Source organism: Lepidochelys kempii, chromosome 4, assembly GCF_965140265.1.
Source record: "Lepidochelys kempii isolate rLepKem1 chromosome 4, rLepKem1.hap2, whole genome shotgun sequence".
Classification (NCBI taxonomy): domain Eukaryota; kingdom Metazoa; phylum Chordata; order Testudines; family Cheloniidae; genus Lepidochelys; species Lepidochelys kempii.
This window is the reverse complement of record NC_133259.1, coordinates 83,979,133-83,995,296: the sequence shown is the minus strand read 5'-3', so window position 1 is coordinate 83,995,296 and position 16,164 is coordinate 83,979,133. Positions and strand designations below refer to the sequence as shown.

General features: G+C 41.8%; 1 protein-coding gene across 2 annotated transcripts in view; it reads right to left on the bottom strand.

The window, feature by feature from the left end:
• Positions 1 to 16,164, bottom strand: part of MTUS1 (microtubule associated scaffold protein 1) — a 207,929-nt gene that overhangs the window by 112,329 nt on the left and 79,436 nt on the right. For both annotated transcript variants that reach the window (XM_073341912.1, XM_073341911.1), the window contains 3 exons: positions 15,376 to 15,510; positions 9,312 to 9,416; positions 7,771 to 7,821 (listed from right to left, as the gene is read on the bottom strand). In XM_073341912.1, the coding sequence (XP_073198013.1) occupies positions 7,771 to 7,821; positions 9,312 to 9,416; positions 15,376 to 15,510 (291 nt within the window). The remainder of the gene's footprint in view (positions 1 to 7,770; positions 7,822 to 9,311; positions 9,417 to 15,375; positions 15,511 to 16,164) is intronic.

Sequence of the window (16,164 nt, the reverse complement as noted above, 5' to 3'; positions counted from 1 at the left end):
AAAACAATGCAGTTTGAGGAAGAACCATATAACTGCACATGGAAAATAACAGCTCACTGCTATTCTAAGCACAAGAAAAATGAGGTTAAATTTTTCTTATCCATTTCACTGCTACCCACAATTCTAAATAGTATCAATTTTATACTATTACTTGAAAGCTAAGCTGTATCCGAGACACTGTAGCTATTTGCATGGTCAGAAATACATCACTGCATCACTTTACATTTGGAAAATTACATCCATAAGGCAGAAAATATATTTGTTTTAAAACACAAGCTTAAAATTCTGCAGAAATTCTTAGCTTTCCCTCTCTCAAACAAAGAATCTATTTACCATTGACAAGTAGGTCTTTCCCCAGTGGTGACTGATACCCAAAATAAGTGGAGGAGCTAAGCTGCAGGTAGCATTGTGTATTCTACCATACCCTTCCTCGCAGATTGAGCCTCTTTTTCAAACTGTTCACTGGTTGGGGCAAGATGGTCACACAAGTATTTTTGGTGGAGAAGTGGGAAGAAAAAGGGGTACTCTTTCAGAATAAAAAATTGGGACACTACACTCAAGGGCAGGATGGCATGACCACTTTACTATTGCTCTATGAGTCCCTTCTCCTCCTCCCTCTTACGCTACCATCTCCCTTCACATACACAGTTTAACCCACAACCTCATTCACAAATTGACTTAATTCCCTGCTGCATTCATACACACACACACACACACTTTACCTTTTTCTACTTAGAGCCAGTCCCCTCCCATCTGATGGTCCTAGGCACAAGCTCTTCCCCCTGCTAATCAGCACCCATCAATCCAGTTTTGAAGTAGTCTTTAATTGAAGCTGGGTCTGGAAAGGCAGGAGCAGAAGTATGAAGGAGAGTGCACAGACACATATTCGGACTCTGGGTTGGCTGAACTGAATAGCCTCATACAGCCTGTATTCTCTGCTCCTTTTGCCCACTGCTGTGTATGGTCTGCTGCAGGGTCAGATGACCCTTGCTGTTAATCAGATATACTGCAACCTCTAGGACTAAAGTAGCTGAAGTCTTTCCAGGAGTTCCTGGGTCACCAGGCTTTTCTGCATTTCACAACATAAGCTGTACCACACAGCAGATGCGTGTGAATAACTAGTTTTTCAGTTTGCTGACCCAAACCAAAATTATTCAATTTTCAGAATTGCCAGTGAATTGAAATAATCCATTATTTCCCCATCTCAATTCATAAGATAAGGCCAGAAGGGAAAATAGTGATCATCTGTATAACACAGGCCATAAAAGTTCCCTGAATCAGTTCCAGTTTGAACTAGAGCACATGTTTTAGAAAAACATCCAATCTTGATCTAAAAGTCCCAAGAATGGAGAATCTTCCACAGTTCTTGGTAAGTTGTTCCAATGATTATTTACCCTCACTTTGGTTTTAAAAAACAACAAAAAAAAAACAGTCTTATTCTGAGTCTGAATTTGTCTTATTTCAGCCACTGATCTTGTTATACCATTGTCTGCTAGACTGGAAGAGCCCCCTATTCTCAAATTTCTGTTCCCATGAGGGTACTTGTAGACCGATCAAGTCACCCCTTAACTGTCTTTTTTAGCACCTTGAATATCACTGGTTTCAGAGTAGCAGCTATGCCATATTTTCCAATCGTAATAATTTTCATTGGTCTTCTCTGTACTGTCACCAATTTATCAGCATTGTTGACACCAGAACTGGACACCATATCCCAGTAACAGTTACACTAGTGCCAAATACAAAGGTCATGTAATCTCTCCACTCCTACTCGAGATTCCCTTTTTATACACCCATGAATCACATTAACCTTTTTGACCATAGTATCACACTGGAAGCTCATGTTCAGCCATGACCCCCCCAATTTTTCCCCACAGTTGCTGCTTCCCAAGAGTCCCCCATCCTGCAAGTATGTTCTGTATTCTTTGTTCCTACATGCTTACATTTGGGTTTACTGAAACTCAGTTTTCTTATATCCAACTCACCAAACAATCCAGATTGCTTTGCCCCAGGGACCTGTCCCTGTTATTTACCACTCGCCCAATCTGCAAACTATTAGAAATTAATTATTTTCTTTTCTTGTAGGTCCGTGATAAGTATTACCCAGCACAGGGCCAAGAACCAATCCCTTTGGGATTCCACTTAAAACAACACTCAATGATTCAGGGATGCTGGAACAATTTTGATAGTGGCTGTGATGAGAGCCATTGAGCAAACTGTATACCCTCTATATAATGGAAACCACTTCAAGACAGCACCTATGTAATGAATCTCCATTTACAATTAAATTTTGAGATCTCTCAGCCACTATTATCCAATCAACATGTGCCATGCTGATTTGGTATTTATGATGCTGGCAGACCTTGTGCCAGTTCATGTCAAGGCCCCTAGGCCTCACTGAATACTGACAAATGCATAGCTAGAAACCAATCTGGCTCACCTGTACGCTAGTCTTGTTAAAATTGGTATTAGATTCATAGAGATGTGTTTAGTGTTTGGACTTTATGAAATGCATGTGAGTTGCTGCATGCATTAATCTCACTTATTAGATCTGTATCCCATGTTACAAGGTAATAGTTAACTGTTGCTCTAACTATGAAAGTGTTTACTATGGAACTAGAAATCCCCACAGTGAGGAGAGAAGTATTACGAAGTGTGAAATACTAGTTTACCACAAGAGGTGTCATCTTCTGCCCCATAAAAGGCCTACAGACACCAGACAAGCCAATGTGGAAAATCATCAGACAAAAGACTTTATTTTTCCCCCCCACACCCAGGAAGAGGGGACAAATACTCATCCCATCACAGCTTGAACTCTGGGGGAAAGGAATAAAAATCCCAGTCAAGAAGAAATTATTATGTTGCTTAGAATTATTGCCCTCTCCAAATTCCAAGCAAAAGGAAAGGATCCCCAAGATGCTTAGCCTGGGTTAACCCTAAAGGATTTATAGAGCTTGCACATCACAACAGCTTCTACTACTTTCTGGACCCTAAGACTAACTCATTTGAGAGTGTATATTTACCTCCTTTAACATTGTAAATCTCATTTCCTTTTCTTAATAAATCTTTAGTTAGTTAATTGTAGGATTGGCTACAAGCCTGGTCTTTGGTGTGTGATCAGATGTGCAAAAGACCTGTGAAAAGTGACTGGTTCTTTGGGACTGGGAGTAACCTCAATATTGTTGGGAATGGAGCCTGACTGACTCTATCCTGACTCTATGCTGGACTATATGACTGACTCTATGCCACCCACCACACAAGGGCTGAATCCCGACCCCGGGAAGGTGAGGAACTCACTGGCTGCCTGCTCCTCCAGCTTGTGTCTCTCCAGAGGCGGGGCAGGGCCCAACCACTACTGAAGGCTTCCCCTCCCCCCATCACAGCCCAGGCAGCTGTGGCCATAAGAAAAGCCCCTGGTGGCCACAGGAGGCCCCGGTGGCATTTGAGAAATGCTGGTTTAGGAAGTGGTGTGTAAATCTACATGCCAGCACTTTCTGTTCAGAATTTCAGCTTCAATCAATCGGCATAATAGCAGTCTACCTATCTGCAGAATTGCTACCGTGAACTAACATTAGGTTTTCAAGTTGTATCTAGGATTTCTAAAATGATTGCTCAAATCAGTAGCTACACCACATACACAAAAATAGCACTGGACTAGTGCCTTAACTGCACTTTCACAGGAGACAGTGTTTTGGCTTAAAATACTATACCTCCTTATACATATCCTTCACCAATCCAGCATTTCAATTGTGGTCTACCAGTCAGTGTGGACTGAGTGGACACCTCAAGGTCACTGCTGTTTTCACTCATGATCTTTAAAAGATCAGTTAATTCTACAAATAGATAGCTAAATGGAAAATTACGCCATACTGCAGAGAAGACCCCTGAACTCACATTTTAAAATAGAAGCAAGACCTTTTATGCTAATGGGTGAATAAGCATATCAAGGCAAAAGTTACACTTCAAAACATGTGCAACATCCTTAACCCACAGCTAAGCTCCAATGCAATAGGTTTTATAGTTTCTGTAAAATATCAGCGATTACCATATGAATCCAGTTAGTCATTGCCAAATCCCTCTGCCCTTCACAAAAGCCCCCACAAATTAATAGATTCATAATATTGTACCCATAAATCCCTGAGATTAAGTCCTTGCTGAGTCCAAGAAAAAAAACTGTTCTTAGCTAAAGGCCCAAAACCCAATTGTTCCAATTTTGAATAAAATGGAACTTGAATCCAAGCCAGCCGTGGATTTTGCCACTACTCATGTTCCACGTTAATGCACATTTCAGTTAGCTGCATCCTATTTCCATCTCGCGTTACATGAAGGGGGATTTTTTTTTTAAATCAAGTTCAGAATTTTAAAAGTATTTACGTTAGCAATAGAACACATTTGTATAATGTTCTTTCTTTAACTTGCTCAGCAGGTTGAAAGATTTGACAAGCTGTGTTCTTAGTAGAGACTGGTGTTAAACCTCAAGTTCTCAATTTCTTTTAATGAACGTAAATTTTATTTTCGGCGTAGCAATAAGACAGTGTTGTAAAACACTTGGCCTTCAGGAAAAATCCAGTCTGTTTGAAACTTATTGTGACTGATTTAGATTTCAGAGAAAACAAATCCTTATTTGAAAACAATTTTTTCGTTCTTATGATTGTAAAGAAGTCTTCCAAACATGAACAAAGTGTAAAACCAGTACAGTGATGTCTTCTCAAATCTGTAGAGTGCCTGAAACTCAAATATCAATACCCTACTGATGAATAAGACAATTAGTTTACATCTAAATAATGCCCCCAATTTGAGCAATTACTGCAACAGAGTGGAAGCTGGGTGAACTACATATGCAAATGGTCACAGGATAAAAATCTTATTCTAAAAGTGTCTTTTCCTCCAGTGATGTTAAATGCAACAGTAACTTTCCTAAGTACAAGTTTCATTACTACAGAAAGATCAAAATCAACCTATTAGCAGTAGGAGACTTTCTGTGGATTAGGCATATTACAGGGTCCTTATGCCTAGATCAGAGGTGGGCAAACTATGGCCTCTGGACTGGATCTGTCCCACCAGCCATTTTAATCCAGCCATCGAGCTCCTGCTGGGGAGTAGAGTTTGGGGCTTGCCCCACTCCGGTGCTCCAGCCAGGGAGCAGGGTCAGGGGCCCCTCTGCATGGCTCCTGGAAGCTGCGGCATGGCCCCCCTCTGGCTCCTACCTGTAGGGGCAGCCAGGGTGCTCCGCATGCTGCCTCTGCCCCAAGTGCTGCCCCCATTGGCTGAGAACTGCAGCCAATGGAAGCTGCGGGGGCGGTGCCTGCAGACAGGGTGGCGCGCAGCAGAGCCACCGGGCTGCGCCTCCGTGTAGGAGCTGGAGGGGCAACATGCCACTGCTTCTGAGAGCTGCCTGAGGTAAACACCGCCTGGAGCCTGCGTCCGAGCCACCAGCCGCCACCCCCTTAACCCCCCCCCACCAGCACTGATCCCCCTCCCACCCTCCGAACCCCTCAGTCCCATCCCGGAGCACCCTCCTGCACCCCAAACCCCCCATCCCCAACCCCACCCCAGAACCCACCTCCTAGCTGGAGCCCTCACCCCCTCCCACACCCCAACCCCAGTTTCATGAGCATTCGTGGCCCGCCATACAATTTCTATACCCAGATGTGGCCCTTGGGCTAAAAAGTTTGCCCACCCCTGCCATAGATACAGCATACAGACAATTAATAAAAACCTTACTTGGTCTTCACTGAATGAGAGTGACACCCCTCACAGTCAAGTCAAGGATGGAAGTCTAAAATGTTTTAGAACAAAAGCTTTACTCTGAGAGCCACAGGCTACTTCAAAACAAAACAAAACAAAAAAACAAAAAGCTGGGCCTCATTCTGCATGGCACGAGCTGGTACTGGGCATTCAGTTATTCTGAAGAAAAAGATCACTTGACTTTTCCTTGAAGCGTAAAAGCATTGTGCTACAGAACATCCAAAACAAAACCCCTCAGTATTGCTCACACCATTTTTTTCATTTTGATACAGCTCTATGTAATCAGATCATTAAGAATGAAAAAAAAAAAAAGCAGCTTCTGAAAAAGCAAAAAAAAAAATCCATTAGAAAAGCTGGTCAGCATAAAATGGAAAAATTGTGCTACAGTGGTGAAAGGTCCATAATTCCAAAGAGCAGGAAATGAAGTGTTTCAAATTGAGGATGAACTTTCACTGGCATGTGATGAATTATGTATTTCAGTGTACAAAGTGTGGCTCACTTGTTGGCAAATGAATGGAGAGACTCATTTCCCAACGTTTTCCCCCAGAGATCTCTATTCCAGACCAGATGCACAGGTTTAATGGCGCCCATTGCCAATAAATGGTGACAAAACAGCTAAATCTTGGTGAGATTACCCTTTCTGCTTCTCTGAACTGATGGACAAATGGGCTCACAGAACTCCACTGAAACTAAAAAGTAGTACTAGCAAAACGTAAGTGACTGCAGAAACCAAAGTAAACCTCTATTCAAAGTCATTGTGCTAAACTGCTGCATCATGACAAGGGTCTGAACTTGTAATAGAAGATCTCAAAGAAAGGAAGCCAACAAGTAAAAAATAATTCTCTCTTCTCCTGCATACAAGATCAAATTCCAGACACTTGGAATCATTGTATTGCTTTAGTAAAAGCGAATGTATGATCCACAAATTAAGGCCAAAAGTGATTTGTAATCTAGTTTGATCTCCTGAACAAGAGAATTTCACACAGTAATTCCTGCATTAGACCCATAACTTCTGGTTAGCTAGAGCACATCTTTCAGAAAGACATCCAATCTTCATTTGGGAGGTAGCAGGGTCTTCCAGAGACATGTAGCACTTTTCCACCCTATGTTGCATCCAGCAAGCTTCTAGTTCTAGTGAAGGGACATATTAATGCTCCAGTGGCAAGTTCCTATCACAGACCTTTTCTCTCTTTCGACAAAGACCCCATTAATCTGTTCAAGTGAGTTGGAAAGATCTTTATGTACAAGGGAATGTCCACCCAAGATTTATTCTGCCATTTTTCAACTGGCTGGGTAAGAACTAGCTCCAGGTTTGTGGACTGGTATGAAATACAGGAGAGAGAAGAACTAGTATACAAGACAGAAGCCTCAGAACAGAATTATTTAGAATATCAGCCACATTTTTAACCTCTTCACTCTTCCCAGGGTCACAAAAGTTGATATCAACATTTCTAGTTAATTGCAACCTACCATTCAAGCACAGCATGCAGTAACATATGCTGAGGCTGCTGCTTTAAAAAAAAAAAAAGAAGATGTCAAGAATTCGTCAGCACAAGGCATTAAAAAAAAGAAAAGCTTTTGTTCAACATGAATCTTCTGTTTTTCCTAAACCACATCAAGTTTGTTTTGACAAATTACTGCCACATGACTAAACTGCAAAGTCACTATATCCAAATTTGTTACCCATATGTTCTTGTATGGCAGTTTTTTCAAAGCAACATTTTGTCTACAAAGCATAAGACGACAAATATTAATATCGACTCTACAGTTTGGCAGCTGGATGGTCTAATAGCACAGAACTAAAGCACAGAGAAAAAAGGTAAAATTGTATGTTTGAACCTTCAGTCTTCATGGTTGGTTACATCATACAAACTTCTTGTGAGGCTACTTAATTTAAGAATGAAACACTAGGATACTATACCAAAAGCCTCTTAAAGAATAGCATATAAGGATATATAATTTTGGGGACCTCCCCTTGTTATCCATTAACAACGATTTGGGTAGAAAAGAGATTTGAGAACTCACCAGAATTGAAAACTGACGACAGTCTTCGGGGTCCATTTAGTACAGGAGTACCTATAATGTTCAGAGAAGATATGGATGTAACTAAACTGTATTAAGATTTATGAATAAGTTCCGGTAGATGGGTAAAAGAGCATCTTCCCAGACTCCTTTCATGTACCCTCTTTGTTTGGTGGCATACATAATTCAGTAAGTTATTAATATTAATGCCAAAATTTGCTATGACATTAATATGTTGGTAAGATATGCGAGAATGAAACATGACAAGATTCCTGTTTTACTGTAATCAATCACTTTTAATTGATATCACTAGTTAAGAGCTTGACCTTTAACTATCCCATTTGTTAGCACTGGGTAGTGCTGTGCTTCATGTAAGCCAGATAGTACTATTTTATTCTGTCCACAGTATTGCCACTTCTGAGGCCTTTAAGAATGAAGTTGCCTGTAATAATTGTCAGCTATTTCATCTGTGGGCAAATATTTACAGATCCTTTTCAAAAAGGAGAAAAATGTTAACCAATGGTTACACACTAGAGAATGTGACCTTCCAAATTAACAGGGAAAAAAAAGCTAATTTGCCTTTTATTAGTATGACCTAAGGACCATATAATTGACAGTAACCTTTAGTGTAAAGATCAATTAAGTGGAACTATTACTGATAACTCTTGCATGGTAGAGACTTAAAAATAAAGAATTTTAGAGTAGGTTTATTGGTTTTCAAGAACACTGTTACTTGGTCCAATTTGCAAAGACAAAAATTAAGAATTAAAAGGCTCAACTCATCTCTCTGTGCATAGGAAGTATCAAAGTCTCCATGTGAGACCCTACAAGCATATGCTTCAGTAAATAGGGGGCAACACAATTTGCATTGTATCTTAACTACTGTACATTAGCCAGTGTCTGATGCAGTTCAGTTTTAACTCTAACCACATGCTAGGAACTTTGTGAGTAGTCAGTGAACACCTATGACAAGGTATCAGATTCTAGAACCTTTGATGAAGATTCAGATCCGTACTTTTAAATGTGTAGACAACCAACTACGTATGTCCTTTTAAACTCTAATTCAGCATTAAAAAGGTTTTGAGTATCTGAGGCAGGGAGGTAAAGGGGCAGAAGTGTTATCCTAGAAATAGCCAAGCTTAGGAGCAAGCTCTGACAGAGACTCTAAGTTAAACAAAAACTCCAAGAAGGTGCTAAATTTGTGCCTTATCTTGTATGTATACTCTAAGTAAGCATTATTCCAATCCTGCTTATAAAACGTTTGTTTTTATACATACAAATTTAAATATAGATAAACAAGTGATATTACAGGCCCTTTAATCTTTTTTCCAGAAAATGAAAGGTTAGTATTTCACTCTGACAAAAAAAGGAAATTAGGGATTTTTGTATTGGGAACAGATTTGTGAAATCCATCTCCACTTTCAAAGTTTCAGCTACGGCTGAAGCTCTGCTAGAACTGGCAATCTTGAGCATTTAAAAATTGAACAGCAAAGCTCTCACTGAAGAAAGGGAAGACTGCAAAGTGTAAATGAGAAAGACTTTACCCAATGGCTGGTTGCCTCTTGGCTCACTGGTTTTCCTTGCTGGAAGAAATGGTCCAGCTGATTTTGGTATACATTGGTTCGGTGAACCAGACTTGTTCTTTGTTCCTAAAAAAATGAAGACTTAGATTAGGTTTTTAAATTTAAAAAACTAGATCAGTGATAAGAACTTGTCCAATTTAAGAAAATAACTTAAGGTTACTGATCATTTAAAACCCTGAATTTTTTTTTTTTAATAATTAACATGCAGTTAAAGAGGAAATTGATTCTGAACTATAGTCTCCTTTAGAAAGATTTTTAAAATGGCAGAACAATGACTTAGATGAATAAAAACTACTTTAAGTCAATTTTCTTTATTGAAAATTGAGAATAGAAAAAATAAGATACTTTTAATAGTTTTAAGTTAATAAGGAGGGTTAGTAAACGCATTTTCAGATGTATTCCAAAATTCAATTTACCTTTTATTACATCTAAAATATAGAAGTTGCAAAAAAAAAAAAAAAAAAAGCAGCAAAGTACAACCTCAGGGCCCCTGCCTTTCATAGTTACAAGTTACTTTATAGCTTGTCATCCTGTCAAAGCGTTAAATCGCTTCTGTTATTCAGTGTTTTAAATCCAATTTTTTCTGTTGTGGTTTTCATGAAATTCTCTTCTTACTTCCCCATCCCTATCTCCAATTCCTACTTTTCACTGAAATACAAAAATGTGCAACACCACCACTCCTGACTTAGACATGTCTGAGTTCAGTCACCTCTTAGCCCAAAATGTGCCTGACAGAAACATTTTAGCAGTAAGTATTTCGGAGAAAGCTTTTCTGCCATCTCCACTTCATTTTGGCCAGTGAATGAAGCTGCTACTCCATTCAGACCATGTATGGCAGCAGTTCAGCTGCTATACTGTACAAAGGAAGATTTAAGAAAAACTGGCACCTGGACAGATGCATTCTATGGTTGTAAACAGCACTATTAAGCTTATCAGCTGATGGAGAAGTCCTACATACAGTCACTTAAGGGTATGTCTATGCTGCAGCTAGAAGGTGTGATTCCTAGATCTGGTAGACACACGCTCTAGGTCCGCTTGAGCTAGCGCACTAAAATAGAAGTGTAGCTGCAGCACCACAGGCTGTTACCCCAAATACATACTTACAATCTCTGATGGGGCTGTATTCTCGTGGCTAGCCCGCTGCGGCCACACTGCTATTTTTAGCACCCTAGCTCAAAGAGCGCTAGAATGTAGGTCTCTAAGGGAGCTGGGAATTAGATCTCCCAGCTGCAGTGCAGACACTGCATACATGGAGAGGAACCAGAATGAAACGTTTAACAAGAACTGGGAGATGGTGTTTAAAATAAACTACTCGCAGCAGCAGAGGTTATAGCACAAGTACCCAGTCTCTGCCAAAAGCAAAACTCTGATTTCTCCTTAGCCGGTAAGAGGCATTAGAAATGAGGGCAGCAGAAGGAGCTAGTGTCTGGTAGAGGAGTTTCTGGACTCCCGCTGGAAGGTGGGGCAGTAACATCTGAGGAGGGCAGGCTATGTATCTCAGACACTCGTACCCTAACTCAATGATTGCGCATTCTCTCCATGGTCCCCTCACCCTTGGAAGGGTTAGACGATGACTACCTTTCCTCAAGCTCCCTCTCCTCTGTGGGTTGAGCAGGGTGGGGTCAAACTGAAGCTGCATAATATGTGACAATAGATTTTGCACTGAAAACTCTCTTCTAATGTTATCATGTAAACAGAGTCCGAATGAGCTCTCCCCTGACATCTAGTGGTGAGCTGTGGAAAAGGACTTCAGAAGCTGATCTCGTTTGCATGGCCACACCCACCCTGCCTACATGCTCAGCATTATGGGATTGCTCGCCCAAATGGTCATTTTTGGCTGGTGGGGGATCCCCAGTCTCCTTGTTGTTGGGGCAGGAGTAATAAAGGATTGTTAGCCTTGCTGTGTGAATCAAGGACAGCAGAACTGTACTTGGCATTGCCCAGTTGAGGGACCCACCCGCAACTGAATGGAAGTTGTTAGTCAGGGGACATGGATTCCAAAGCCCAGTGAGTTGAGAGAGGGCAGGCACAGGTACTTGTACCTGGTGGTATGAGCCCTGCCTAAGAGCCCCAGACATCATTTGACTGTTCCTCACTCTACTGTTTAATAACAGAGCTAGTTTAGACTCAATTGAGAATTGTTACAGGCTGCAGAGCTGAAGTCAGATACCTAGGTCTAAGTATTAGACTTGCTTTTGGACAGAGTTTCTGATGCAAGAGACTGCCCAATGTGCACCAGCAGTGAGGATCTCCCACTAACAGTTGAAATCACTGAGAGCTGTGTTAAGGGGGAAGGCCCCGAAGACATCTTGGTGCAGGCAGCAGGCAGAGAGTGCCAGAGCAGAGCCCCACCAAGAGGAGCGGCGAGTGAGTGCCCGAGCAGTGGGACAAGTAAGGTGCCTTCTCTTCCCCTATCCCTCACCCCACATCCACGGTGGGAGCTGAACTCTGCAAATACACCTTTGAACTCTGTGTCTGCACTGTCGAAGGACAGCAACTGTGAGTGGGGTACAGAGAAGGGACAGGCATGTTAAAGGGACTTTTGGGTTGCTGGACTTAAGAACCTGAGGGGAAAAGGACACTGCCCAGCTTACTGGGTGGTGGGTCTTTTGCTCATGGTTTGTTTATAAACCCTGTTTGCAGTTTCCCCAAATTAATGCCGCATTATTTCCCTCCTTTTGTTAAAAAGTTTTTTGCTACACTCAGACTCTGTGCTTGCGAGAGGGGAAGTATTGCCTCTTAGAGGTGCCCAGGGGGTGGTGTGCAATTGTCCCAGGTCACTGGGTGGGGGCTTAAGCTGGTTTTGTGCTGTATTGGTGAAAAGGAATCCCTAGATACCGAACCCGGCCCTTGTTACTGCCAACTCTGACTGGCAGAAGGGTTACAATCACCTAAAATTAATTTTGGGAGGAGCATTTTAAAAAAAAGCTCTAAAATGGAAAGTCAAGGTTTCCTTCCCTATTTTACATTCATACTTATTCTTCATCCTGGTCAAGTGTTAAATGCAGCATTTTTATGAGTAGGGATGGGAATGCATAGATTCCATAGCCAGAAGTGATCATTGTGATTATCTAGTCTGACCTGTATAACGTAGGCCAGAGAACTTCCCCAAAAAAATTCCTAGAGAAGATTGGATGTTTTATAGATCTGCATTTAAAAATGGTCAGTGATGGAGAATCCACCATGACCCTTGGTAAATTGTTCCAAGGACTTATTTTCACTGTTAAACATTTACGCCTATTTCCAATCTGAATTTGTCTAGCTTGGGAAGCAGTTGGGATATACCCCTACCCTGTATCATCAAGTGTTCATGTGAACAGTGCATTGACTGGCTATGGTCTCTTGAGGCCATACTTGGAGTATGTCCACACAGCAAAGAAAATCCCACATCTGGACTGTACCCATTGACTCAGGGTTGCACTGCGGGGCTGTTTCATTGCAGTGTAGACTTCCAGGCTCAGGCACCCCACCCCACCCCGCAGCGATATCATCCCAGAGCCTAGATGTCTGCACAACAATGCAAACAGCCCCGTGAGCCCGATCCAGACACAGGTCTCTCTTTGCTTTGTAGACATACTCTTGTTCTCTTTGCCCACTTGAGGACGGGAACTCCTTTTATACACATTTCTTGCCTTACCCCTGCTCTTTCATATTGTGCTCTGTTACCAGGTAACAAGTCGGGTGAAGACAGCCACCCAGATAGACCATCTCCTCCCTTCTATTTTGATTTACTTAACCATTGGCAAGTGCCCTTTTCCACCTCCATCTCCAACAGATACCAAACAGTAATACTTCAAACTTAGGCTTAATGCAAAAAAAAACAAAAAAAAAACCCAACCAACAACCCACACTTTAATGGCAAACTTTCAGCAACTTTAGGCAGAATAATATTGAATGTATGGGTTTTGTTACAGTCATATGTGGCAACTGTTTGGTATAATTGAGTATGAGGTCAGATCACATTTTCTGTTAGAGTCTGATGAAGGTGCTGAGAGTTACTACTTTTCAATATCTGTTGGAAATGGAAGTAGTCTTAAGGTAATTCTAGAGCACAAGCAACTACAGCAGAAGTAATATATTTTTGGCCATCTTAATGCAACGTGAACAGCCGGAAATAACACACCATCATGTCATCATGCCCCTTACTGAATGAGGGAGGCAACCTAGTGACAGAGGATGTGGAAAAAGCTAATGTACTCAATGCTTTTTTTGCCTCTGTCTTCACTAACAAGGTCAGCTCCCAGACTGCTGCGCAGGGCATCACAAAATGGGGAAGAGATGGCCAGCCCTCTGTGGAGATAGAGGTGGTTAGGGACTATTTAGAAAAGCTGGACGTGCACAAGTCCATGGGGCCGGACGAGTTGCATCTGAGAGTGCTGAAGGAATTGGCGGCTGTGATTGCAGAGCCATTGGCCATTATCTTTGAAAACTCGTGGCGAACCGAGGAAGTCCTGGATGACTGGAAAAAGGCTAATGTAGTGCCAATCTTTAAAAAAGGGAAGAAGGAGGATCCTGGGAACTACAGGCCAGTCAGCCTCACCTCAGTCCCTGGAAAAATCATGGAGCAGGTCCTCAAAGAATCAATCCTGAAGCACTTGCATGAGAGGAAAGTGATCAGGAACAGCCAGCATGGATTCACCAAGGGAAGGTCATGCCTGACTAATCTAATCGCCTTTTATGATGAGATTACTGGTTCTGTGGATGAAGGGAAAGCAGTGGATGTATTGTTTCTTGACTTTAGCAAAGCTTTTGACACGGTCTCCCACAGTATTCTTGTCAGCAAGTTAAGGAAGTATGGGCTGGATGAATGCACTATAAGGTGGGTAGAAAGCTGGCTAGATTGTCGGGCTCAACGGGTAGTGATCAATGGCTCCATGTCTAGTTGGCAGCCAGTATCAAGTGGAGTGCCCCAAGGGTCGGTCCTGGGGCCGGTTTTGTTCAATATCTTCATAAATGATCTGGAGGATGGTGTGGATTGCACTCTCAGCAAATTTGCGGATGATACTAAACCGGGAGGAGTGGTAGATACGCTGGAGGGGAGGGATAGGATACAGAGGGACCTAGACAAATTGGAGGATTGGGCCAAAAGAAATCTGATGAGGTTCAATAAGGATAAGTGCAGGGTCCTGCACTTAGGACGGAAGAACCCAATGCACAGCTACAGACTAGGGACCGAATGGCTAGGCAGCAGTTCTGCGGAAAAGGACCAAGGGGTGACAGTGGACGAGAAGCTGGATATGAGTCAGCAGTGTGCCATTGTTGCCAAGAAGGCCAATGGCATTTTGGGATGTACAAGTAGGAGCATAGCGAGCAAATCGAGGGACGTGATCGTTCCCCTCTATTCGACATTGGTGAGGCCTCATCTGGAGTACTGTGTCCAGTTTTGGGCCCCACACTACAGGAAGGATGTGGATAGATTGGAAAGAGTCCAGCGAAGGGCAACAAAAATGATTAGGGGTCTGGAACACATGACTTATGAGGAGAGGCTGAGGGAGCTGGGATTGTTTAGCCTGCAGAAGAGAAGAATGAGGGGGGATTTGATAGCTGCTTTCAACTACCTGAAAGGGGGTTCCAAAGAGGATGGCTCTAGACTGTTCTCAATGGTAGCAGATGACAGAACGAGGAGTAATGGTCTCAAGTTGCAGTGGGAGAGGTTTAGATTGGATATTAGGAAAAACTTTTTCACTAAGAGGGTGGTGAAACACTGGAATGCGTTACCTAGGGAGGTGGTAGAATCTCCTTCCTTAGAGGTTTTTAAGGTCAGGCTTGACAAAGCCCTGGCTGGGATGATTTAACTGGGAATTGGTCCTGCTTCAAGCAGGGGGTTGGACTAGATGACCTTCTGGGGTCCCTTCCAACCCTGATATTCTATGATTCTATGATCAGCCAGTTTTCCACAAAACTACCAACAAGTGTTTCTTGGACTACTACTGGCAAGTCGCTGCTTTGGGAAACAGTAATGTAAAACAATGTAAGCTAGTAAAGAATTACTTTAGCTTCATTATGTATAAAAAGATTCTGATACCTTTTGGAGTGGATTTTAAGGAGTACACTCTAGGTCTGGGCACTGGCTTCAAAGAGATGGATCCAGAAATGCCATTTTGACAGGTAGCTTTTGAAGGCCATTCTCCATTCTTGATGATGATTGTGGCACTTGTAGCTATTGCAAAAAATCATATGGAGAGAGAGAGAGAGAGTTGGAGAATTAGCTTATCACATTTAGCTAGATGTTTTATAAAAACTAAGTCTCACGTGTAAGTTACTGATGGTCCTATTTCCTATACCTTTAATTAGCAACATTTTATAACAATCACAAATAGCTGAGTACAAGCTTCTGTATTTCCATATTGTCTACACGGATAAATTGGCATAAAGCTTTGTCTGATATTCACCAAGACTAATCTCATTGTATGCATTTCAAAGCCCAAGTTTTGCAGCTTTGGTTTGTTCACAGAGTACAAGTCAGGCATGTACAAAAATGCATATACACTTTAGACATTTGAGCCCATTGTTCAGACTAACGAGTTATAGTAGTCTGATTACACTCCTGAGAATTTCAGAGTTATCCAAGTATTACTCAAAAATAATTTTGCTGTTATATCAAACTTCCATCAGTGAGACACCCCCAAATTGTTCTATATACAGTAATAGGAGATGTAAAATAGCCCCACCAAGTTACTGAACAGCATCGTTCAAGTCAAGCCAAAGTGAAAGCAGACTGGTTTTTATTCCTATGGCTCAAGGTGAATTGCTGAGATCAGCATCTTACTGCTGAAATTCTACATCTTCATTTCCTTTGCATGCAATTACTCCT